The following is a 27,968-nucleotide window of genomic DNA, read 5'->3' on the forward strand; positions in this document are numbered from 1 at the left end:
TTTTTTTCAAGTTTTTGTGTTGTCCAAATTTCAAATCACGACAACCGAGAAAAACAAAACGACAGCTGTACAAAACGAGTGTTTGATATTTTCAACGAGATATTTTAGTTCGTTTTTGGTCTTGGATAATACCTGAAATGGTCAGTAGAAAGTTCAGGGACACCCTGTAGTGAAGGCTAAAATCAAATTACACAATCTTTTGGTAGTATGCATAAGTTTAATAAGGTCTTGCAAACACAAATCTAAATTAATAAACAACTGGAAACAATAACAATATTTAAATAAAAATTTTTTATCAATTTTATAGGAGAAACCCTATTAAAAATAAAAATTTAAACAAATGAATAAAAGACTAGGAGAGACTATGGATTAGTAATATACACACATACCAAATTTTGTCAAAATCGGACCACAGGTGTGGTCTGTAGCTCTATACACATCCACACACAGACATCACTTCAAAAACCACCTTTTAAGAAGACCATTCAAAACTCAAACATTTTGTCAAAAACAATACTTTCCCCATATTCTTACTATTTATAGAAGAGAAAGTGAAAATTAAAATTTCTAAAACTATCTTAAAAAAATATTAAATGTATACAATTTATTTGTCAAACATTCAAAGTTGGTATACAAATTCAGAGTGTATCATGTTCTATACATAATTTTATAATAGGATCCACTTCTTACTTAAGATATTTTTTTTTTATTTATTGATTTTGTTGTGACATTGTGAACATATTAAATAAAAATATCCACAGTTTGCAAATGAAAAAAATCAAGAATAGTCAAATCACTCTTTTATCTTTCATTAAGTAAATGCTTGAGAGCAGGTTACTGGTATTTAAGTACAGTTGATTAAGTATGTTGACGGAATTAAAATAAATTACATTTTTAAAATCAGGAAGAACAACCCGGTCGATCTTTCCACCCCCATACGGCCGCACCATGGAACTGGTCATTGCTACTTGGCGGCACTCACACTGTCATGCCTCAGGCTGTAAAATGACCCTTGACAAAGATTTTAGGCAACTGGCACTCGACCCTGAACTCAAGTTTTAGTTTTCTTTAAATGAGTCAAACCAAATTTCAAAATTGAGCTTTAATGTAGCTGGACAGAAAAAAATTTAAAAATATGTTCAACTGACCAATGTAAACAAAATTTATGCAAATTTTTGTAAAATGCAGTACATTAGAAAGTTTGTGGTTCAGTCAGTGCTACAACAAACTGTAAAACCTAAGCAGGGATTTCAGGGGTTTGCAACCTGACGATGCTCTTTAGTAAGATTATCAGTGCAGGTCGTTCTTGTATATTGTAATGGCTCAATTTTTTGTTTTATCCAAATCAAATGATTGCAAACCATCTAGAACTAGTAATCCTATGCAATGGATAAATAAAAATTTAACATTCATGCTACTTGCAAGATATCAAACAGAAACAAAATACTAACATAAACCAAAAATGGTTAAAGCAACAATCACAATATTCAAACATTTACTAGAATATCTATATTTGGTACTCTCAACTAGATATCACACTACTGATTGGTAAAAAAATATCATTACTAATTATGCTAATTAGTTTAATTTATAAATATGTGTCTCACATCGTTAAATGTGTTCAATAAATAATGCTCCTTAAGAGCACACACTAAAAATATACTTTGAGAACTAAAAATACACCAAGGTTGGATTCAATTCTAAATCACATCTTGTCAGATCTTAATACGTATATTAACCTGTAATTACCAAAATATATTTTTGGACTTGCCATTTAAAAACAATAATTTTCAAAGATTACGAACTTCAAAAGATACTTTTCAACTAATAAATTAAGCTAACATTATCTTTTTCTTCAAAAAAATCCAAAAACCGCACATTTTTGGACCTACAAAATTGTTTAAGTCACAATTTGATAAAAAAAAAAAAATTGTAGGTCTAATAAATATTTTGTTTGCTTTCTAAATAATTAGATCTCCAAGCAAATATAAATAAACATCTCTATAGGTAATAAGCACATTTAAAATTAACCTGCATTTCTCATTTTATGAGCAGCTTTAACTTTGTAGGGCAGGGCCTAAAAATAAAACATTTCGAAAACAGTGTTCGAGTAGTAGGAGTAATTCAATACGACTAGGGAGTTACAAAACAAGCAATTACTACAAAAATACCACATAAAATAAATAACTACTATCACCATGTATTAACAAATTAAATATATTTCTAAAATATGTTTACTTATTTTTATTAAATAAATAAAATTCTTTGAGGTTGTACCACCTGCATTGGTAACTAAGGTTGTGTGTTGGTGGATAGGCCTACACTTAGTATCATTGTCTTGGCGTCTGCGAGGTCTTCGTCAGTGACGTTTTCTGTCTTACAGAACACTGACAGCACAGCTGTGGGTTCTCTGGTCCTGTACAGCCCAAGACCAAGTATTAAACAAAATATATACAAAATATTTTTAATATATACATAACTGCATGGACCCTCTATAAAATGACAAAAATTGGATGAAGGGAAAAAGGGTCTGCATCTACTATTTACAATAACAGGCTCCAAATAAAGTGAGTTAAACTCAACTCAAAAAATTTGTCTGGGATCGGCTTGCCTTCAAGACGTAAATGGGAACAATGAATGATTTGACACTTCTGAATGCCTAGTCACCCTGGTCGAGAATGAGGTTAGGGACTGACTGCCAACTTCTCAGAAGCAACAATGTTTGACCAGCTTTTCTGTTGAATTACACAAAGGAGATCCATATCATAAAATCATGGGCCAAGATAGAGTCTGTTTAACATTTACTTTCCACTCAAAATGGTTGCTCTGAACACCTTGTGGCTGGATAAGCGAACAAAAAGAGCTGGGACTTTTCATGGGTGGTTCAGAAAGTAAAAAGTAGTGTTCTTTTATAATGCGGCCCTATGTGTATAATGTCTAGATCAGGGGAACAACTGTCTGTCTAGTAGAACAGACTTTTCACCTGTTTGTTGAAAGCAAATTGAGTTAATACGAAAAACATTGGACGACTTGTAAGGAAGGAGTCACCAGCCTGCACAACAGCTGATTGGTATACTAATCATCTGCTGCTTGGATCTTGACAGCCACTAACATCAATTAGAATCATATTAGTGTCTATTGGAAAAGATAGGATAGTAAAATAGAAAAATCCAGAACTAGCACTAGATCCTCTCAACAATTAGTACATATTAATGGTAATTCTTTATACTTACAGTTGAAATGGGAACGGATCTAACAAATCCCTGATTTTCTGGTAGGCTTCTATTTTAATCGCATTGGAGTCCCTCAGTTTTGTGTAAAAGTGTACTTTGGACACAGGATCATTGTGGCAGTCTAAGTCCAGGTAAAACTCGCCAATTCCAAATTCATAATTAGGACAACTATCTGCTAGTTTCTTGATTAATTCGGCTTTCTTTTCTTTGACACAACTCTAAAAGAACATACAGGAAATAAATTAAATAAAGAGATTTTAACAATAAAGGGTTTTTGTAATACTGACCACTTAAAAAATAAACATATTCTATAGCTTTGATTTGTTTTCTATCACTCTCAAATTCTCAGATTTGGTAAATGAACTTTTAGGTCAACAAATATCAAGAACCATTTTGTTTAGTCAAAAATATGTAATAATTATATTTCCAGTTTACATCAACAAGTCTTAGCAATAGCAAGCCTTACTATTGATGTGTCGTAATCACATGTTGGTGTAGTGTATTAATAGAATAACAAAATTAAACTAGGGTTGCTTTCAGAGAGGTGAAAGCCAGTTGAGCGGAACAAACGTGATTTGATATTTGTATAAGTAACTAAATGTAAAAAAGTCAATAGATGTATTAATGCTTGTTTTATTGATTATAAAATTATAATAATTCAAATTTGTTTTTACTACAGTGGAACCTGGATAATTCGAACTTCTTTAATTCGAAATCTTCTTTAATTCGAATTTTTCCCGTGGTCCCTAGCATTTTGTATTAAAACAATGCTAAAATAACGTGGATAATTCGAATTTTATTTTGGATAATTCGAATTTTTAAGTGCCAAATCATTAAATTATTACTCTAAATATATTCAAAAATAATAAATAAAAAACATATTCCAAGCCACATTTGACGAAATGTTTGCGTTAGAACAAGTGCCAGCCCTCGCGCGCCTGCGTTTAGTCTGATGACTCATACCTCCCCTCCCGCCACCGCCCTACAGGTCATTGTACCCTACACTCCCTTCCCCTTTCTCCTCTCCCACCCACCACCACTGACCTCTTTTCAGTGTCGCATTGTGCGTGGTCTGTATCGGTTTGCGTGAAGGCCGTTACCTAACGTAGTTTTGCTGTTGTCTTAGACTTTTAGTTTCAAGTGATTACGTGTACAGTACTGTAGTTTTAACGTACCGTACTGCACTACTGTATACATTAACTTTTAGTGAGTGTAACTGTGTAGTGATCATGGCATCAACCTCATCGAAAAAACCAGGGTCTTATAAAACTTTGACATTAGCTGAAAAAGTCGCTGTGATCAAAGAAGTGGAAAAAGGAGTCAAGAAAAAATCTGAAATCGCGAAAGACTTTGGAATTCCACCCAACACCTTATCAACTTACTTAAAAAATAAACATAAAATTCTCAGCAGTGCAGAGGAATTTGATAAAGACAGGAAACGATCGCGAGAGCCAGGAAATCCGGATGTCGACAATTGTGTGCTTAAATGGTTCAAGCAGACCAGAGACAAGAAAGTTCCTGTGAGCGGTCCTTTGATTAGAATCAAGGCTGAGCAATTTGCTAAAGAATTAGGGAAGCAAAACTTTAAAGCTAGCACTGGGTGGCTGGATGGTTTTAAGGAGCGCAATAAAATTTTGTTTAAGGCAGTGTGTGGTGAAAGTGGGGCGGTGAACCTGCAGGAAGCTAATCAGTGGAAGAACGATCTGGAAGAGATGATCCAGGACAGAGACCCGAGAAATATTTTTAACGTTGACGAAACCGGTCTTTTTTTCAAATGCACGCCCGATAAAACACTTGCATTTAAGGACGAAAAGTGCCACGGGGGGAAATTAAGCAAGGAGAGAATCACGCTATTGGTTGGTGCTAATATGGATGGTTCGCAAAAGCTGCCTTTGTTGATGATTGGAAAATCGGCCAATCCTCGTTGCTTTAAAAATGTCAAGTCTAAGCCAGTAGAATATGTAAGCAGTTCTAAGGCTTGGATGACAAGTGACCTTTTTGCGAAGTGGCTAATGAAGTTGGACAAACAGTTTGTTAAAGAAAATCGACAGGTTCTCCTTTTCATTGACAATTGCACGGCACACAACACCATACCTGTCATGGAAAATGTCAAAGTGGTTTTTTTCCCAGCCAACATGACCTCTGTTGTCCAGCCCATGGATCAAGGGATCATAAAAAACTTGAAACACTTTTACAGGGGTTTGTTGGTCGAGAATATCCTGTCCGGGGAAGGAAACGCCCTCAAAATAAAGCTGGACATTTTAGAAGCATCGCGAATGTGCAAACAAGCGTGGGACAAAGTGAAGCCGGAAACAATAAAAAACTGCTTCAAAAAGGCAGGTTTTGTTAAAACCGACGAAGAAAGCGCCGAAGAAACTGTAACGGACGAAACTCTACCAATCGACGGCTGGGAGGATGTGGCACCCAATCAAACCATCTTGTACGAGGACTTTCTTAATGTAGACGAAAATGTCGCTGTGTGCGGTGAATTAACTGACGCCGACATCGTAGCAGAAGTCCTCGACACCGAGGAACAAAATGACGATGGATCGGGGGACGAGATCGTCGGGTCACCGGCCGATGAAGAAGAAACGCCAGTACCGAATGCAGCCGACGCCATGACCTACCTGAGAGAAATTCGGCGATTTGTGGAGAGCAGAAATGATGTCGGTGATGTACAGTTTAAATCATTAGATGTTTTAGAATCATTTATCATGGCCGAGAGATTAAACTCAAAGAAACAAGCCAAAATCTCTTCTTTTTTTGTAAAACAATAAATTAGATTTGATATGTTTTTTGTTTAACAATCAGTCAATACGGTCTCCAAACTTTTAGTTCTCTTTGGCCGATATTTTTCTATTTCTGTCCTGTTGTCCTGTATAGGGCCTATTTTGCTTAATATTTTGCTTTGGACTATTGGTAATCGTGTGAAGTTTGCGTGCAGTTCAGCTATTGCTGAGGACATTTTAAGGTTAGTTAATTTTAGTTTTGTACATAATTTCGTTGTCGTTTGAGCGATTGCAAGTTATTTTTATTGTATACTATTACTGTAATAGGCATTATTCAATAAATTAATGTTCAAATAGTATCAATAAAGTTAATAGTTTGAATTTAAAACGTGTTTTTATTGTTTACGGCCCTGGTTATAAGAACTTATTTAATTCGAATTTTTGGATAATTCGAAGTTTTTAGCTGGTCCCTTGAGGTTCGAATTATCCAAGTTCCACTGTACATCTTGTTATTCAGACACCTCTTCCAGAAGTGCACGATGGTAGTTTTGACCAGGAAAATATTACAGTAGTTGGAATCTGTTATTAACATCCAAAAAGGGCATTAAAGTATAAAAAAGAGAAAGGAAATTTAACATTCAAATTCAACTGTAGCCTACAACAAAAACATTGGTCTTCATTTTTCACCCTTACAAATTGGTTAAAGTATTTAAGTATAAGAAAACAGTAACTATTTAAAAAACGAGTATTAAAGTATAACATCAGGAGGGGAAATTTGACATTTAAATTCAACTGTGCAACATAAACATTGGTCTTCATTTCAACCCTTGCAATCGGTTAAACTCAGCTTTCTTTGCTGAAAATAATTTATTATTGTTAATACCAAGTATTCTTGATTTGATTGTAATGTAACTGGAATGTAGGTCTTCTACCATTATTGGAACGATTTAGAGACGGCATTTTAATACTGGCCTTAATAAAAATATTGACATTGGATACAGAAGATTTTGATGAAAAAGCTGGCTATAAATTTAACATGGGGATGGAATGTCTAGTTGTATTGATAGTCAAAGATAAAACATAGGCCTACGAAAAATGTAGGGCTATTTCAACGCAAGACTCAAATGTAAAACACTTTTAAAAGACTAAAATGAACTGAATTATCAATCATGTATTTCAATGTGTAAAAACTGCAAAAAGACTAATTTATTGAAAAATAAAATAAGATGGCTGAAATGTAGGCCTAAACATAAGTAATTTAAGTAAACATCGCACTCAGCTGATTTAAGTGAAAACAGAATAATAATAAGAAGGGAAGACATGCCTTAAATATACAATGTAGATAATATAATTAGAAATTAGTAGCCTACTTCTGGGGACAGGCCTAGAAAATTATCCGTGGTTAAAAGTGTGTACTTCTATAAGCACAGGTAATTGATTATTTACTTATTATTACGGTTGTAACTGGACGTATGTATGGCAACGTGGCTTGGCAATCAAATAACAGTATTTATATGGGATAGGCTACTGTTATCAACATTTGAAATTACTGAATTGTTACGAAATTACTGTTTCACAAAATGCAGATTCCATTTTCAGCCGAGCCATTAAAATGAGGATTTGCCGAACAATTATTAATATTACAGAATAGCATTTAATGATGTACAACTTTTCACATTTCATAAATTATATTTTAGTTTTGCTATGGGCAAAGGTCCAAATCCAAATGTTCTTTTCTTTTGGTTTTTATGTAGTAATTTGCTAGAATCATATAAAGTCAATGCTAGAATACAGTAGATAATTTGTTAAGACCATATGCAAACATTTTTGAAATCGTTTCCCCGTTTAACCAACTATTCCAAAAGATAAAAATTATATGGTGCAACACAAATAAACAACTCGATCACCTACCTATAACCTACACTTTACCTCCCTAATCTAACCTTACTTCAAAACACTTAATGTAGTCACGAATACTCATAAACCCCGACCTACCTTCCCCACATGCCTAAATTAGATCAGTGTTCAATCTGCGTTTTATTAATAAGTGTAATAACTTACTGCACCGTCGATGTAATTCAACATAATATAATCTGTGATGTATTATCGGATTAAATATCGATTTCGTTGCGGTTCGATATATCGCTTATTAAATCCTGATTTCTAACATTGGATGTTTCTAATCAGCTGGCAACACAAGAAATAGGTTCCCAAGAAAGTAGTCATTGGTCCGTATCCCTCCGCTCCTTGTTTATGGTCCGCGCATTGAGAAAGTAGTTCCGTATATTTTCTCGATTTTCAGTGAATTCCGCGCCTTAAAAAAATGTTTTAACGGCATTTTCTTGTTTATTAAAATCATAGGAATGGTTTAAAAACGTTTAAAAGAAAAGTATAGAAAGTTCAGAAATACCTTATGATTCTCTTGTTTACAATTTTCTTGTAAACAAAAAAACTGTCATAGCTACTTTAGCCCCATAAGCCTAATGTTAAAAATTTGAAATTTTAAGTTCGTTTTAAATTGCATTAGCATTATCTAATTGAAATTTGTTTGTTTACAAACCATCTCATTATTAGTCTAGAAGTAGTCTTGTTAAGTTTGGCTGAAATGTGTTCAGCCGTTATTGAGTGATGGTGTTATATTGTTTGCATTGAAGTTGATCCCAAAGAGCTTCGCTCGCTCCGCTCAATAATTAGCCAAAATAAAAGTTGTTATTAAATTAGAACAGGAGGACTAAGACAAAAAATTAGAAAAAAAATTTAAAGTTTAACAACTTTTTTAAAATAATACAAAGAAATAACAGCTAACTAAATGATCAATCTCTAAAACAGTATGTCAACTTATTTCTGTTGGTTTGCTACTGCAATAGAGTAGAGAGTCGATTATACAGTATATAACAATTGGGGATTGGGGGGTTCGGATATCTAATTTATTCCGATAATCGGTGAATGACAGTAAAAATTAGATACATGATTTAACATTGACTGATAAGATTAAAATATATTTTTACAGGTTTACATGTCTTTTATTGGTTTTGATTCTCTCCTGCAACGTTTCAGATGATCACGCTTTGGAAAACCGACGCTCTACTGTAAATGTTTATAATACCGTTAAAATAACTTTAACAAAAAATAATAGAGAAAGGTTGAAAATAATGCTTTTGGCTATTGGTTGAACGAAATGGGAAACGCTGCAGCAGCTGATCGTAGTCGTAGTATCTTTAAGTTTTGCTAACTTATTTTCAAAATGAGTGCGGCAAAATTAAGTAAATGCAGCAATTAGTTACTTTGTGATCAGTGCAAGGCAGCCCACTTTGTCTGGTAACTGCATTTTAACCCAAAATTAAAATTTTAATTTTAAACAGTATTCATTATAACACTATTACAGGCATTTAATTTGTGTTATATATTAAATGTATAGCTACGCTACATTGTATTTTGTTAGGAGATTGCAGTCTCTTGATTTATTTAACAACAAAACTCAATCAGCACATACAGATGAGTTGTTGTACTTGATAAATATATTATTCCTACAGTTACCAGACAAAGCGGGCTGCCTTGCACTGATCACAAAGTAACTAATTGCTGCATTTACTTACTTTTGCCGCACTCATTTTGAAAATAAGTTAGCAAAACTTAAAGATACTACGACTACGATCAGCTGGTGCAGCGTTTCCCATTTCGTTCAACGCTTGGATTTGACATAGCCTAAAAACGAGTTGTATACCGTTTGAAAGACTAATTATTTATATGCTTTATAGTAGCTGTAGGAAAAATTAATCTGTAACGAAAATGCAAAGTGCCTGACCTATAAACATTTCTCTCATGTGCAGCAAAGTTCCACTTTGCACACTAGATACACAAATAACTATTTCCTCACTAAGATGGATTATACCATGGTAGCTGATGAAAAAAAAAGAATATCCAGTTTTATCAGTTGCATATGTGTGTAAAGAAAAAAAATAGTCTTATTTATACCAGCTCACTCCATATATGAATCAATTCAACTACTTTTGGTATAATCAGCTGTAACTTGACTTTTAACTTGGCAATGTGATGTAAAGATCAAGCTATAGTTCGGCCGCTTAGAAAGCGACCTCCTCCAGCATTGGTTTAGCATTAGCGCGCAGGTCGTTTTCTAAGCGGCCGAACTATAGTTGTTAATCTAAGTTCAAAGACACTAACTTGTAAAAATTGGACAGACCTGTCTCTCTTTCACAGTTCCACCTTGAATTTGAATGTTGATTTTCTCAACAAATTTGTAGAGTTTTCTCTGAAAAATCCTTTTAAAAGTTGTTTGAGCTGAACTCAACTTTGGATCTCTGGTGTAGAGAATGTCAAAGAAAAGGTGATCAGTCATTTCACATAAAGACTCTGGCCTTTTGTGCGCATCCTTCAGTAGTATTCTGTAAAAACACAAAGATGATCAACAAAATAGAAGTTTTAGGATATTTAGTAATATTTTCACAATCCTGTTTGATAAAATTTACTAAACATTACAGTTGTAAAATACCCTTTAAAAAATTATGATAGTTTTAAGCAGGACACAGCAGTAATTAATCATGGGATTTAGTTGTTAACAAAATATGATCCTGACTTGAGAAAAAGCTGACGCTCATATACCGTTTGAAATAGGTGGTTGGGTAGACCAATGAATTCTTCGTCAAAGTCTTTTTTTGAACGTTTGGTGGAATTACTTAGCCCACTAATAACAAAGAAAGATACCAACTGCAGGTTACCTCTAAGAAAAACATAACAATAACACATCCAAGTACATAACACCACTAGAAACACTGAAGCCTATACGAAATAAGTTTTTTGGATTTCATACAACCCAGTTGTAAGAAACCTATGAAATTACAATTTTATCCAACGCAGTGTGCACAGCTCCATGTTAATATAATCTATCTGTTAAGTTTGCTAAAACCGGTTTCATGAAACGGGTTTCTCCAATGTGCATAAGTCGCCACCAGTGACAGCGTACCAATACTTTGGTGTAGTCGATATCAGAAGCTCGGTGAGAGTTTTGGCGTAGGTCATTATTCTGTAATAATGTTGAAAGGTTTGTGCGTCTATTATTAGAGTTAACACTTAACTTTTGTTCAATGTATCTATCATGAATGAATTGTTTTGTAAATAGTTTTTAAAATTATTTTATGAAAATATTTTTTAAATTTATATTGCATTAAATTTCCTAAGAACCTGAATGTTTTAAATCAATGCACTGGTCCAACAGCTGATTATTGTTGGACAGCTACTTACTCTGAATTGTTGATCTTGTAGCCTGCTTCACCAGCTGCAACGAATCCATCAACAGTCCTGAAAATATACCTTAGTTAGTTAGTTAGATATAGATACTTCATTTTAAATAGATATTTAACATAAAATCAGATTTGACAACCAATAGAAAAACCGTGAAACAAATTTGGCCAATGAAGTTCAAGAAATGGAAATACAGTAGACCCCCTCTTAACCGACCATAATGGGACCGGACCTAGGTCGGATAACTCAAAAGGTCGGATAAAATGGGCAATCCCTAAAATCAGAACACAATGAAGTGCTATTCTTTTGGAATTATATAATCATTATTTTGAAGTCATACTTGCATTATTTATTAAATAAACTACTCTTATTTCCTTTTTCATTTTGATAGAAAAGTCACAAATAAATACAAAACACAGTTAAGTCAAATAGGCCTACTTTCATAGTGAATATATTATAATACTAGGCAAGAGTCAATAAAATTCCTATTTTAATAACTTTACTACTAATGTATTAATGCTTTCCAAATACATCGTAATACAGTAAAGAACCTTTTGTCGTCATTAAAGATACAAGCGACCATTTTGTTACAAGAAAGGACGTTTTTTTATAGCCTCTCACTGGAGGCTCGAGGCACAAAAACTATCTTGACCTTGGAGTTGTTAACCCCCCTTCCCTACAAGTTGCGTTGTTTGTTTACTCCGGCGATAAGATAATCAGTTCTCAAAATCGTAACGCACTTTATGATGTTATAAATTTGCCGCACAGATAACAAATCAGATCAGATGTGCTTGAGCTACGAACAATGATGACAAACTGACAATAGGCTATGCTATATTTTTTGTAATCAACACAAAATAACTTATTGTTAGTCATATCCTGTGGGGATAAGCGTATAGTTCAGTTCTCATCGCCCAGCGTGGGAGCGGAAATTCCGAGATTCCTAGAAAGCGGCGGTTAAACCGAGCTGCTCTCAAAGCAAGGTCGGTTAAAACAAACTGTATTATTTTAAGATCGAAGGCGGATAATCCGATTATCGGTTAATACGAGGTCGGTTAAGAGGGGGTCTACTGTATAACCACAAAATGGAAATAGTTGGTTTTAAAATTACCTTAGACTAAGATTTAGTTTATGGCACAGATGAAGACAAATTGTATAATGAAAACTATAAATATACTACCGAGTTTATAATGTTGATATTTTTTTTTTTTTTTTTTTAGGGAGAGGAGGGAAAATGCTTTTACGCACACAGGTAGCCAGCCTGTAGTGTGAGGCTCCTGAAAATTGTCAGACTACTCACTAAAAAACCCCCTCTACTCTGTTGGACACAGACCTGGAATTGTTTGTCACATTACTTCAAGTCAGGCCAACATGTGACCTAAGCCCTCAGGGCTCGCACCGTTTCTGGCATTTCGATTCTTAATGACCTACAACCGCATCCCGGTCAAGGTCGATCTTCTTGGCGCGGAGAATACCCTGGATATAATGTGACACACAGGTCCAATTGTCCTCACCCTCCGTCATAATCGGTATGACCGTGTCCACTGACAGCAGTCCTATTAATTGTTGAGCCTCCAGGCGGGGCCTTTCCCAGCGCTGGCAGCGGAAAAATGTATGTTCCACGTCATCGAGAATGCCTGGGCAGTATATGCAGTCGGGTGACACGGCTTTGCCCATCCTGAACAGGTACGACCGGAAAAAGCCGTGTCCCGTCAGAAATTGGGTGAGGTAGAAGTCCACCTCTCCGTACCGCCGATCAACCCAAGGTTGGACTTGCTGTATCAGTCGCCTGGTCCAGAGTCCCCGTGTCTCCTGTTCCCAGCCCTCCTGCCACAGCTGGTAGGTGCGGGTGCGTTCCTCTGTTCGTGCCTCGTCCTCCCCACGGCGCCGGTAAATTGCCTTTCTCTCTGCCGCCAAAAGTTTGACGGGGATGACTCCAGCAATCACCAGGACGGCGGGCTCGGACACTGTTCGGTAGGCAGATGCTACCCTCAGTGCTGCCTGACGCTGCACTCGGGCGAGCCACATCCTGTATGCCTCCTTATTTAGTGCGTCTGCCCACACCTCCGCACCGTACAAGAGTACGGACTGGACCGAAGACATTAACAGCCTTCTACGACTGGACCGAGGCCCTCCGACATTGGCCATCAACCGGCTAAGAGAAGAAACCACCCTAGCGGCCTTGTCCGCTGTACGGAAGATCTGATCCCGCCAGCTAAGCTTGCTGTCTACCATGACCCCAAGATACTTGGCAGAACGAACAGTTTGAACCTCGACGGCTCCCACCCTCAACGGCACGATGGTGTCAATCCGTTTTTTTGTCAAAATCACGATCTCGGTTTTGCTCAGAGCAAGCGAGAGACCGTGGTCTGCCATCCATGCGTTTATGGTACTTATAACTCGGTTTAGCTTTAGCTGAGCCAGCTCAACGCTACGTGCAGCTATCAAAGCTGCAACGTCGTCTGCGTACCCAACCAAGACTGTTTCCTCAGGCATTTCAGACCTCAGAAGGCTGTCATAAGCGACGTTCCAGAGGTCTGGGCCGAGTATGGAACCTTGGGCAGCACCAGAAGTGACACTCATCGTCCGCGGGCCCTCCGCAGTGTCATACGTTAGGAGGCGAAACCGGAGATAATCCTCTATGATGCGCATGAGGTATGCCGGCACGTGGAAGGTGTTCTCCAGAGCATCCAGCATATCGCACCACCTCGCTGAATTAAATGCATTTCGCACATCGAGCGTTACGAGCAGCACAACCCTGCGAGAGTAGTGGGTAAAATCCTCAGCTCTCATCACGGCTTGCTTCACCTCCTCAATCGCATCAATCGTTGATCGCCCCATCCTGAATCCATACTGACGAGGGGAGAGGTCTCCCGCAGCGACAACGGCTGAATTTAGCCGGGAACGGATCAATTTCTCGAGGACTTTGCCAGCCGTATCCAACATACACAGAGGTCTGTAAGAGGATGGCAGATCTGGGTCTCCCTTGCCCTTCCCAACAAGCACAAGCCTAGCTGTCTTCCAGCACAAGGGGAAAACCCCTTCGACCAGGCAGGCGTTATACATGCTCAAAAGGATCAAGGGGTTGGTAGTCAAAACCTTCTTGAGGACTTCACCGGGCACCCCATCGGGACCAGGAGCCTTGTTGTTCTTCAGGGATATGACGGCCGCCACCAGCTCTTCAGGGCTGAAAAGTGGGACGTCGTCCACCCTTCCATAATCCCGCAGTGGGTGCAACGAGTGAGCCGGGAAAAGGGACTCGACTATCCTCTCCATAGTGACCCTGTCCATGACGGAAGGTGGAGAGCGGGTTCCAAGTTTCTTGGTTACAAGTTTGTAACCCAGGCCCCACGGGTTGGAATCAACATCGTCCCTTAATTTATCCCAGCAACTGCGTTTACTCCGATTGATGGCTCGACGAAGATACCTCCTAGCCACCCTATAAGCATCCGACTTACGCCGGGCTTGTGCCTAACGTCCTGGGACAACAAAAACATCTTCACCTAGGTAGGGTAGGGGAGTGGATAGAATAGTAATGAGGAAAAAAAGAACACAGGTTCTGGTGTTGCTCAGCAGTGACTGCAACTTTTTGGAAACTTTAATTTACGTACTTACGTACAAACCCACATACCCCTACAGTTAAGGCTGAAGTGATCCCAATAATACTTACATAAGTTCAACGTTGAGCACTACCCGGTGTTTGTACGCAGTGTGATGGAGGGCCGAGCGTGTTCGGAACATGTTGTATAGGTTCGTTATCTCTTTATCTCTGAACGCAATGTGTGTTCTACCATCGCTGGGAAGTGTCACCTACAAATATTATTAACTGATCACTATTGATAAGAATTATCATGGACATTTAGCTTTTTAACTGACCAGACATCAAACCTTTACTTTTATTAAACGTAAAGTCTAGTCTGAAAACTCGGCAGAGGGTGAACTTTTGAATCACACTATCTTTGCTGATCTGTTCTGGGCAATCGCAAAAGCTCAGCTCAAACTACATTTGCTAATTTAGAGCTCCATCCTGTGAGCTTGCAGGATCGTCTTTTTTGTCACATTTCGACAAAATTGGATAATTCCTGCTGGAGTTAGCGTGCTAACGGACATATATTTAATATGAATTTGAACGGCTGTTATTTTGGCCTCCTGGGCACATCAAAACAAAAAGTAAATCAGTATCGAGTCCAGGTCTTACCATGAGACTTATAGTAATAGCTTATACCCTATGCATAACCATCAGTAAAATAAAAACCAATATGTTTTGTCTATTTTAAAAGGTTTGAAATGTATCTCACAATTATTTACAACTATAACCTGCAGTTAAAACAAAACAAATCGCAAACAACCAATATTTATTGAAGCATATACAAACGGAACTAACTAGAAGTGTAAAGCAATCTTGTATTGGTTGATGTGTAATCGGTTTTTATTGGGTGACCACATTTTTCGACCTCCTTCAGCTGCCTTTGGTGTGAACCACAGCCAGTTTTATTGAAATATGATTCTATAAAAAAAAGTGATTTCCATTCGAAGCTGGCATTTTTCATGCAATCTCGGCCATCTTGTTACGAGGCGCTCGGCATTCTCATTACCAGACGCTTGGCACTCAAGTTACAGCAATGTCTCTGAGCGAGACGCGACAGCACACAAAGGGTTAAAGGATCGGTTGACAGAAAACTAAAATATAACCACACCAACTTTTTGAGCTTACAAAATTTTTTTTAGAGAACAATGTTTTGATTTAGATGAGCTAGAGATAAAATATTTCCATCCACTGTAACATATTTAATGAGCTAAAACCAATCTTACTAATATTATAAATGTGAAAGTTTGTGTGTTTGTTTGTTTGTTTGAAGTTCAATCACGCATAAACCACTGGACGGATTGGGCTGAAATTTGGCATGATGATAGCTTACATTCCCGATTAACATATAGGCATATTCTTATCTCAAAAATCCTTTCGGGCTCCGCCCCAGTGGCTCTGTAATTCCCCATGTTAACCTTATGAGTATTCATATTTAAAGGGAATTAAAGAATTTAGTCAGCTGTTTCAACTAAAAAAGTTGGTTCTATGATATGGAAAAGCATTAAAAAGTTATAAGATTTATCAACAGGGTGTAGCACTATATTTTTTTTGCATTTATGAAAACAGCTAATTTGAACTAAGCAGCAACAAAAAACTGTGATTCGCAATGAGAACTGTCAAAGTAGGATTGTTTACAGTTATGTATATGTTTTTCATTTCATGAATAATTTGTGATATTTTGCGAATTGATAATTTATTTTTCTCTATTGTTTAGGTAAAATGGTAGAACATTATGGCTATGGTAGATGTGTAATACTATAGAATACTGTAAATTTAAAAAAACAAATTTTATCAAACTGTGTCCTCCGCCCATTGCAATCGCAAAGCTTGAGTATAACTGCAATAAGCATTTTATACTTATATTCCAACCCTGTACGAAGGACGGGTACTCTGCTAGTAGACAAATAAATAACAAATTTACTTACAACAGTGCAGAACTCCAGCAGCCTACGGTAGTTGAAGGTGATGCTAAGATTGAGATGAAGTCCGTCTCTCAAAAAGTAGTCCCACTTGTCCACATCGATTCCCGTCTCTCTGTTAGACACTATCTAGCACAAGTCATGGGTCAGATTTCACTTAAGATTCTAGAGACAGCAAAGATAAAGCTGTTAACTAAAAACTGTTGATAAACTAAAACTGACATACAATAACAGTAGAACCCCTCTTGTTTGGATGTGCTTACTGCTTGGTTAAGATTTTGATAGTCTAGATTGCCACATGCGTATGAAGACAGAATAAAATACCCAGAACTCACACTGAGCCATAAAAAATTGTGCGCTTGAATCTGCTAGTCTAAACCAGAATCTAGGTGCGCTGCTATCGCTGGGTAAAGACTAGGCCAGATGTGGGAGCAGTAGGAGAGAAGACTGACATCACTAAACCATTCCTATCAGCTGACCATAAAAGTGACATGTATACTTAAAAATAACAAAGACACCGTTGCTCATACATTCCAGTATAGCCACTAGCAAATTAAAAACACCATGTTTTGTTTTTTTGCTCTGAGACTTTATTAATTTTGGAATAATTTTGGAAACACAGTTTATTCTACAAAAATAGAGTTAATAACATAAACGGCAATCCAAGGGAGAGGGTATAGAGGAGACCCTTATATTTATGGGAATAGCACTAAACCCACACTTTCACACTTATGTCCAATCTGCTAACCACTAAGTACTACCATAGACAAAAAGAATTATATATAGACTACCAGCCGTGCTGCGGTTGCCATGGTTACCATAGGTTCCGGCGCACACCGCTGTAGTTTACGTAGCGCGTACGCCGTAACTACCGTGGTGCTCCAAGCGGTGTGCGCCAGAACCTATGGTAACCGCAGCACAGCTGACGGTCTATGTTTAATTCTTTTTGTCTATGGTACTACACATACTTACAACTTAAATTTTTATTTAAATGTATTCAGAACATTCATATGTTTCAAAATTACAACTCACTTGATACAAAAAGTTGTCCTCAGGTCCAAGAAGAGGAGGATTGCCATCTGGGGGACCTCCCATGATCAACTCCTTGATGATTCTTCGTTCAAGCTGTTTGAGGCCATGATCAGAAAATATCCCAACCAGATCATTTGATTCTACCAGTGAATCAAACATCTTGATTGATGCTTCTTCATGCTGATACAAAAAAATGTAGTAAATAACAAACCAATCTAATAAAGATACATTATTAAAACTGTTAACCAACCTCTAGGATTATAAAGAAAATGCTAAATGAATTTGATATTAATATGGTACAGGTAAAGAGAATTAATGTTGAACTTTAATAGTCGTCTATGTGAGAATCTGTGTTTGGATCCACAGGTTCAGTTTGTTGATAGACAAAGGTGGAATGACCGTTGAAAACGTACTTTCTTTGTATTCAGAGTATTTCCTTTTGAAAATAAATTCAGCCAAACGGCCAATCAGGTGGTGTTTTATATTCCGATGTCGTCTGCTCTAAATACCAGCTCTTCGGCAAAATATTATTCAATTTTCCAACTACTAACCAACAGAAACAATCAACGATAATATGAGGAAAATTGAAGTTGACCCATACTTGGCTCAGAGTTACTCATCTAGTCATATCCATTCATACTTGGCTTAAAATACAGTTTACTTTGTATGGTCACCATTTCAAAAGGCTCAAATGATCAGTTATGAGAACGATTGCGGCACTTTACAAACCTACCTTCCAGGGGTCGCCCCACCGTTGGGTGACTTGTTCCCACGTGTGAGAGAACGGTCCATGGCCCAGGTCATGACACAAGGCAGCCAACTGAACACACAGCGTCAACCTTTGTCTTTCCTCTGCTGTCCTACTCCTGTGCTCTCTCTCCAGCAACTTCTCTACCATCTGACCAGCTAGGTAGCAGGTGCTGCAACATCAAATTCATCTTCATTGTTTAGTGTGGAAAATTGCTGTCAAACTACACACTGCTTACACTCAACTGTAATCGTTAATTTATTAGGATTACATCTGTTTTGGAGATTAATCTATAATTTGGTGCGAGGCAATAGGCTACTCTGACTGTCCACAATTCTCGTACACGTCATTTGCATTGCGATAATCTATTGAAATAAAATACAAAAAGATTTCTATCATTTACATTATATAATTTTACATACATATATAAAAGTTTGAACAAAAAGTGTTTCTTTTTACTTATTTTTCTTCATAAGATTAACATAGGGATTTTTAATTTACATTTTTATTGCATTTTCACTGTAACTGTAAGGCATACAACAACCCTTTAATGCACTAAATTGTTTGATTTTATATTAAGCTCTACAATCTAGTTTGGAAAGAAATTGCAAAAGTTTATGTTTCGGTGGTAAAAATGGGTTCATACCATTCATACCACCTAATTACCATGTAGTTCGAGCATGCTGGTTCACGAACTTGTTCAAATAAATGTAGGTAGGCCTACTGTTAACACATTTTATACCAAATTTGATCAGAATTGGATGATGTTTATTCAAGTAGTTGCCTTAACCAACATATATTTTGAGCGGATGATGTTTTTGGTCTCTGGAGACATCAACATGAAAAAGTAAATTGTTCCCGGGGCAAGGTCTTACTATGAGACTTACAGTACGGTAATAGCTTACTAAATGGAGAATTTGCTATGTTAAGGAACAACCATTTAATTCATGCTAATAAATTTAAAGCACTACTTTATAGCTTAACAAACATTAAAAATGCAAAGAAAATCTACTACAATACGATATTGGTAGGGTCCAATGTTAATTTGTTAGTACAGTTTCATAGGAAGACTTAGTGAGACAGGGGTACCTACATACCCGAGTGAATGTTCGTAGCGGCAATTACTAGCACCGGGGAACACGTAGTTGGCAGGTCCCAGCTGTTTGATGTTGCGTAGACGCTGGAACTGCGGAGTGTCGACCACTCGCACCAGCAGCGGGTGTAGAGTGATGTGACCGTGCACACTGTCGTTGAACACTTTGTAACCTACAACACAACATAGTACAGTACATCCTCTTACCTTTGTCTCTTCTCTTCAAGGAAATCTCAATTATTCAATTTTCATACAGAAGAGATTCGATTATTCTACCTAAGCCAATGACAAGATCGTATAAATGGAAAGGTCGGATAATGCGGAAAATTATGCAAATCATTGTTAAAGTGATGATGATTATAATCAACACCCATTTCCGAATGTTTAATTAATTGCATAGTACGCAAAGTTTATGAACAGTGACCATATCGTACTAGAATGTACTGGCTGGCCTTGAAGTGAGAGAAAATAAGAAATGTATTACCGGTAGGTACTTATGCTTAGCCCTTTCCACTTGTATTTTAAGGGCCCATGCCATAGGTTTAATCTATTACAAGCCTACCATTATTTATTACAATAAATAATAAAAAATTTAATTTAAAAAATAGAATTTTTTTAAAGCCGACATTTGTGTTACGAGTGGGAAACAACCGATGTCGGCTCACAGCCAACAAGAGAGTGGCAAGGTTATGTATATGTGTAGGTACATATGTTTATAGGAGATTTATTTTGACAAGTATCATGAATAGATTCAAGAGGTAATTGTTTAACAAAATAAATACCCCCGCCGTAGCAAACCTGCAGACTAAGCGAATTTCCATTTCCCTGAATGGATTTACACTAAAATGTCTCCTTAAAAATATCACATTTATTCCCTATTTAAATAGAATCAGTTTAAAACATAAGTTACTTAGGTTTGCTGCAACAGGGAGGGTAAAAGTGTTTTTTATGTAAAATGTTAATAGTTAGTAAGAAATAAATTTAAAACATTTTCCAAATTTGGGCAAAATATGTTTATAAACAAGCAAACTACAACAGTTTACTTATTCTCCATAAGAATAACATGGGAATTTTAAATTTACAATTTTTTGGAATTTTCTCCGTAACCATTAGGCGCATTATAACGCTTCAATATACTAAATTATTTGTTTTCTTAAGCTCTACAAAATAGTTTCAAAAGAAATTGCAAAATTTTATGTTTTTTGGGTCAAAAATGGGAAAAACCCATTTTTACCCCATAAAAGCCCCCATAAACCCCCGTTCCCATGGTCCGATCATGCTGGTTCGCGAACTCGTTCGAATAAACGTAGGTTCACACGTTTGTACCAAATTTCATCAAAATCGGATCATTTTTGCTCCAGTTATCGCGCTAACGGACACATATATATATATATACAGGGTGTTCATTTGAAAACTTTCCATATCTGTTGTGTGCAAAGGTAAGGCTTTTAACACTTGTTTGTTCTCATTTCCCCCTAATTTGGACATGCCAAATCCAATAAAATTATTTTCAATTTTGAAAAATGCCCCAAAAGGGCCCAATTTGGGGGGTAGGGGTGCTTTTTGAGAAATTTTCAAATGTAAACATGGGTTGTGTGATACATCAATTTAAAGGTCTAATCACCCCGATCATTTTGGTGCAAAAAAAGGTTAATTATCTTTAACCGTATTTACAGGGTGGGACAAAACGTTTTAAAAAAGGACTTTGAAGTTAAGTACCGTATTACCCTAACTACTGAACGGAACAGCGCCAAATTTCTTTCCAAGCTTATTCTTGAGCTACTCTTTAAGATAACTTGTAGTAAGGGCATTTTCCAAGTTATTTTCTAATTTTTAAAAAATCTCAAATTTTATAAATAAAAGATAGCTGAAAACTCAAAATTCTTAAATAGCAAGGTATAACAAATGTCATACCACGTGAAAGGTCCTTTTTTAACAAACATTTTACGTATTTAAGTTTTCTTTCTATCTCTTACCGTTTAAAAATTGCAGTAGAAAAACATAATTTTCTGTGGTAAAATTGTAACTAGTTTTCTAATAAAACAGCCAAAATTCGTCTCTAGACACATTAAATGGTGCAATAACTGAAGGAAACAATTCATAATTATTTTTAGGCAGATAGGCAAACAAGTCATTACGTTTTACTTTGTGAGAAACAAGTTTTATAGCTGATGAGAAAAACCCAAGCGTGGGCCGCTTTCTGTAGTACCATTGACTAGTCAATGGTAGTACTAATTTCAAAAGTACCATTTCCTGTAGTACCTAATCAAATATGGTGTAAACTTAAAAAAATATACTTTATTTTACTTATTGGTCATAACAAAAGTGTTCCAGGATAACTGCAAAGTGTTTAACAATAGATATCCAGGTATAACCTTGAGTCATATGGCTGTAAATGATTTAGTTAGGAAGTTTTCTGAAACTGGCTCAGCTACCAATGAGAAAAGAACAGGATGAAGGGTCCAAGATGAATTCTGACACACGTAAAAGTAGTCGATCAATTTGTTATGAATCCTACTACATCGTTGAACAAAGTGCAATGTGTTTTATTAGAAAACTAGTTATAATTTTACCATGGAAAATTATGTTTTTCCACTGCAATTTTTAAACGGTAAGAGATAGAAAGAAAACTTAAATACGTAAAATGTTTGTTAAAAAAGGACCTTTCACGTGGTATGAAATTTGTTATACCTTGCTATTTAAGAATTTTGAGTTTTCAGCTTTCTTTTATTCTTAAAATTTGAGATTTTTTAAAAATTAGAAAATAACTTGGAAAATGCCCTTACTACAAGTTATCTTAAAGAGTAGCTCAAGAATAAGCTTGGAAATAAATTTGGCGCTGTTCCGTTCAGTAGTTAGGGTAATACGGTACTTAACTTCAAAGTCCTTTTTTAAAACGTTTTGACCCACCCTGTAAATACGGTTAAAGATAATTAACCTTTTTTTACACCAAAATGATCGGGGTGATTAGACCTTTAAATTGATGTATCACACAACCCATGTTTACATTTGAAAATTTCTCAAAAAGCACCCCTACCCCCCAAATTGGGCCCTTTTGGGGCATTTTTCAAAATTGAAAATAATTTTATTGGATTTGGCATGTCCAAATTAGGGGGAAATGAGAACAAACAAGTGTTAAAAGCCTTACCTTTGCACACAACAGATATGGAAAGTTTTCAAATGAACACCCTGTATATGAATTTGAACGGATGGTGTATTTGACCTTTAGGGACCTCAAAACGAAAAAAAAAATCTGTCTCGGGTCCAGGTCTTACCATGAGTACTACGGTAATAGCTTATTCCCTATATGGGAAATTCGCTAAAAGAATGTTAGTTTACCTGTTGCTTCCATAGCACTGGAGCAAACCTCCCGGAGAAGATCTCCTGAAACAAAGTGTAATATTGAGTAACAAATAAATTACTAAATCTTAAAGATGGAAATACAACGGTGTATGAAAATAAATTGAATGCAAATATAGGAAGGAGGAGATGTTTTGGGTCAAAAGCCAACTGTTTCATTAGTCGCGATAATTTGTTTAAAGCCCACCTTCAAATCAACAACATCACGATTACTAGACAAACGCTACAACCAATCAACTACTCTGCTATATTATCTGGTGATGAGCTAAAATTTATGGCGCTACTAATGATGTATAGGCCCTAATTTAAAAACAAAGCTAACAACAAAACAAATCAGAAGAAAAACTTCTTCCTGTTTACACGAGTCTAATTGGCTGCAGGTTACTTGCCTTGCCTCAGGTCTTAAAATACATAAGTGGCAGTAAAAAATCAAAAATAAATTTTAGGTTAATTTCAAAATTCAAAACCAAACAAAAACAAGTAATTACTAAAATCAAGGAAACCAAATAAAAATACAACCAGACAATCCTTAACAATGTAGATTGTGTTAGAGCATTATTACAATTACATAGCCTACTTAAAACTTCTTTAAGTAAAATCTAGAATTATATTACCTTAAATTACCTGAAATTACTCTGTTCTCCTATATGTGATAAGATGTCACTGAGTGATTTACAAAGATACCCAAGTGACAGTGTTGAGAAGTCACAACACAGTAATGATGTGTCAGCTTCCTTGTTACCACCATAACAACAACAGGAAGCAGTTCTTAGCTTTGTTGTTTATAATAGTAGGTCAAGGTCATTTACACTTAGTAAACCAACTGCAGGAATGTACTTAGCCAGAAAGTATTCCATGACAAAACGTAAAAATTAATTCAAAACAGATGGTATTTGTCAAAATTTATTTCCAGTAATAAGTTTATTTTAAAGGATTATAAATACTGTAGAAGAGATTTACATATTGTAACTAGGTACAACACGATCGATCATAACTCTGGTTAACTGATTAGTAAAGCAGCTTATCTGACGAACCATCACATGGAAGTTGTTTAAGTAATAGAAAATGTTCACAATAAGCCTACAAAAAAAAAACTAGAGTTTAGCAAACGTTAACAGAACACTCTAACAGACAGCCATGTTTGTCATCTAAAGTGTAAGAGAAAAAAAATAAAATCTGGAAAATCAATTTAATTTTGAAAAATTTATTTATGAAGTTAAACTTAAGTAGAGGCTACAACAACTACGTCGTAACAGTGGTAGAGAACTCTGACTAATTGTATATGGAAATAGCAAAAAAAAATTTAACATAGAAGAACCTAAAGACAACCCACAGACTAATTTTACAAAATTGTTCAAACAAAATGCAATTGCAGCTAAAACATGAGAAACAAACCCAATTGAGAGTTGTGGTAAAATGTGTGATTCTGTTTAAGTTTAGGCCTAAAATACAAATTATTAAAAATGTAAAAAGATGGTTAGCAATATATTTTTTAAATAAAATACAACTAATAAAACAAGTATTGGATCTTTCTACCTGGGTCCATGAGTGAATGGGCCAATTGAGGTGTAGGGTTAGTAGGTCTATATAACAAGCCAAAAACTGATAGGTATTGAGCAAACAGTGTCATGTGCATGAACCGTGTAATTATGTGGGCGCTGGTGATAATCATGACACAGGAAATGCATGGGTCTTTTAGACACTATTGATAAAACCTGGTCCTTATATTTTTGTGAAATAGTTTTACTACCGTACCTTGTAAAAGTTAGTAACTGTTTTATAAAATGAGTTTTTTAGGTACTTCTTTATTTTATTTCAAAAATTTTTATTTTAAATTGAAATCAAAATACAAGTAGTATTAAAAAAAGAATAATAACCAAACTGGATTCTATTTCTCCATTTTATCTTTATTTTTTCTAGGCCACTGCCCTACTTATATGAGAAAATTCAGTAAATTTGTAGCAAAACCCTTAATTTTTATTAGAGCAGCAAAACTGATTTATCTTCTTACATCTTTATCTTCTTGTTTATTTTTATAGTGCAAAATGTAAATATATGTCAAGAAGTATTGTATGATGTAATTAGGCTACATGATTATATTTAGGTACATGTATACTAATAATAAAAGAACCAACAAAGTACCTATGTTAATCAATAATGTATTTGGTATCTAACTGAAATTGCATTATAGCATTAATAAAAACATTTCACACATAAGAGGTTAAACAACATTATCGACTTTCGAGATAATCTACAGTCTATAGTTTATATGAACACGTACACAGTCTCTACAAACTTTGACAGACACTTAAATGACTTAGGCTAATTCTTTCCAAATTTACATTATCAAAGCCATTGTTGCAGTCTATTTATAAACAGTACAACTGCCAACTAATTTACACACTTGCACATACTTACAATGTATTAGTACAAACTATCTCAAAAGTAATAAAAGCAAAGTGATAATCTAGAACTGCAATAAGATGCACAAGCAGTGAGAAGCAAACACACACAAAGTTGTGTCAGGAATGTTGGGATGCAATAATAAGCTGGCAAAGAGCCAAACTTTCACAGCTATAGTAAGCTTTATTTATTACATGCAGCTTTCCTTGTCAGCAAAACCTGAATACAGGCATGCTCATTACTGTATATATAATTACTGAATTATTACTGCAATAATTTATAAGCATTAGAGATTCCACATCTCACAATCAAGTGATGTAGGCCTACTGTAAATGGAGTTGGGGAGTTGTGAAGTACCTATGAATTTGAATTAGGCCAAGATAGATTTTGTAAATTAACACTGATTCCTGTGAATTATTTTTTTTCGTGTTTTAAAACAAACTTTTGAATAACTTGGAAAGAATTACAGGTAGAGTCCCCAAATTTGTACCACAGTTTATTTGGTATTCAAAGTAACCTACTTCTGTGCATGACAAATAGTATAACTTGATGCATTTAATAAATAGATAAACTAAAAAATAAAATGTGAAAGTGGTCATAGATTTGTTTTTGGTTCAAAGATTTTATTTCCCATGAACAAAACTTAGAAAATTTGATTAGGTTTAAAAAGGGGAAAACAGTTGAAATTAGTTAACAAAATGACAAAATTATTCCAAATGTATTAGAAGTTATCATTCAATCATTGAGGTGGGGCGCCATGGGCTTTAACCCAAATATGAGTGAAGGATGACATAGAATGGGGTGAGATGATCTATATAGGTAGCTTTTTTACTGACTAAGATCAGCTGTTTAATTATCCAAGATAATTCATCAAAGGCCCAATGATCAGGAACAGCTGGGTCCAGTTTTGAGCCACTAAAATACTACCGTACTGACTTTTCTCAGGATCGATCCCACAACTTTTTTGATTGTTAGGCAAGCACTATAACCACTCAGCTACAAATTTAGCTAGGCCTATTACACTTAGCTACATGTTTTTGTACCCATATAAAAACATGTAGGCCTATAATGTACGGTATTCTTAAAGTCTTATACCTAAACAAACAATAGATAAAAACACTAGCTGTGGGCCCATCCTACACAAAGGGGATTTGCCAGTAAATAGGTAGGCCTACTGTATTTTTAATTTAATTTTGAACTGATTTAATCAAACGCTCTCCACTGCGTTTGCAATGCAATTAACATGTAGGGAAATATAAACCAGTGACCTGTTATAATTCTAACTCCAAACAACAGTTTTTTTTTCTCTATTTGATTGTTTTTTTTTTATTAATTCTTAATAATAATTTTATAAGTACTAATATTGTTATTTAGTAGGTAGGTATTATGTTACTGTCTTGTTAATTTTTGCACGTGTTCATCCTTGTAATTTAGGCCTAGTATGTTGCACAATTTATCTACCCTATATCATCTAAGTTGGGTACATGTTTTACTCGGCCGTATTTTTCTGCAAAACGGCCAGCAATAGATTTTATAAGTCTCGCGCACTACTTATTGCTGCATTTACCCCCCCCCCCCCTAACTTAGTCTCCAGGTACATGATAATGATACTTACTGTCGTTTCCGTTTGTAATGTGTCCTCTATCGGGTGACACTAGGCTATCAGTAATAACCTAAGTTACTTGTCCGTATTTTTCCGCAAAACAGTCAGCAATAGATTTTATAAGGTGCGCACACTAGGCTAATTAATGCTGAGTTATTGCCAGGGTCACACGAATTGAGTATGGGAAAGTAAGGAATGCAGATCAGCTAAGTTATTTTGTGGGGTACAGTTTCAACTGGGCTATGCTAATATCAATTGAAACTATCGAATTGAAAATATTGATTAATAATCAATATTTTTAAATATATCTATTATTAAATTAAACTACGGTATCAAAACTTAACCTAACCAACCAAACTTGCAGATAGTGAAAAAATTGCATGACTGTATTAACTTACTTATCGAATCAATAGTTTCAATCGATATTAGCATCTAGCCCAGTTAAGAAACTGTAACTTACCCACTTTGGGTGCTATAATCAGTGCAAGAAAGTCAATTTTGTCAAGTAACTGTAGGATATTGTAAAAAATATGTAATAAGTTAGGCTGCCAAAAAAAATCATACCTAGGCTATCAATAACTTGGGCTATGTTTTAAGCAACCTTTGCCTAGATAGGCTTATATGTAGGCCTAATATAAGTTAGTTTGCCGAAGGAATCCTTCTCAAAACGGCTGATCTAGGCCACGAAATTATGGGAGAAAATACAATATTTTAGAACTAGGTACTCTTCTTGTCTTGTGCCTTGACATGGGCATACTTAGGCCTATCTTCAACTAACCTCACACATCGAAATAGGCAAACATAGAAAACTTGATTTCCTTACCATTACGACAGCCATTATTGATGTTCATTTCTTCACCAGTTTAATAAAATACTAAGGTCACAGTAAAATTGCATAAAATACTAGTTTTAATTAATAACAAAGTCTTGATTTAAATTTGGCATAACCAAACCATATACACACACTCCCATACTAACCGAAACCGAACCGATTACCGAA

The 27,968-nt window shown here is 35.6% G+C and overlaps 1 protein-coding gene across 1 annotated transcript; it reads right to left on the reverse strand.

Annotated features, from left to right (window-relative positions):
• Nucleotides 1–683: 683 nt before the first annotated feature.
• On the reverse strand, nt 684–27,919 carry LOC129002660 (deoxynucleoside triphosphate triphosphohydrolase SAMHD1-like). Its single transcript, XM_054430636.1, has 11 exons — nt 27,792–27,919; nt 22,942–22,986; nt 19,607–19,775; nt 18,495–18,681; nt 17,762–17,941; nt 16,736–16,858; nt 14,892–15,031; nt 11,222–11,278; nt 10,164–10,365; nt 3,234–3,451; nt 684–2,416 (listed from the first exon to the last, which is right to left on the reverse strand). The coding sequence occupies exons 1-11, from the start codon at nt 27,817–27,819 to the stop codon at nt 2,293–2,295; spliced, it is 1,473 nt and encodes a 490-aa protein (XP_054286611.1). The 5' UTR covers nt 27,820–27,919; the 3' UTR covers nt 684–2,292.
• Between the last annotated feature and the right edge of the window lie 49 nt (nt 27,920–27,968).

Source organism: Macrosteles quadrilineatus, unplaced genomic scaffold, assembly GCF_028750875.1.
Source record: "Macrosteles quadrilineatus isolate MER2022 unplaced genomic scaffold, UCM_ALF_1.0 Scaffold_9__3_contigs__length_116548681, whole genome shotgun sequence".
Lineage (NCBI taxonomy): Eukaryota > Metazoa > Arthropoda > Insecta > Hemiptera > Cicadellidae > Macrosteles > Macrosteles quadrilineatus.

What these genes read in the sequence shown, in the direction of transcription:
- LOC129002660 (XM_054430636.1), bottom strand. Translation starts at nt 27,819, where the DNA reads ATGAACATCAATAATGGCTGTCGTAATG. An exon ending in CAATAATGGCTGTCGTAATG is followed by an intron (nt 22,987 to 27,791) that starts GTAAGGAAATCA and finishes ACTTTGTTTCAG; the next exon opens with GAGATCTTCTCCGGGAGGTT. An exon ending in CAGTGCTATGGAAGCAACAG is followed by an intron (nt 19,776 to 22,941) that starts GTAAACTAACAT and finishes GTTGTGTTGTAG; the next exon opens with GTTACAAAGTGTTCAACGAC.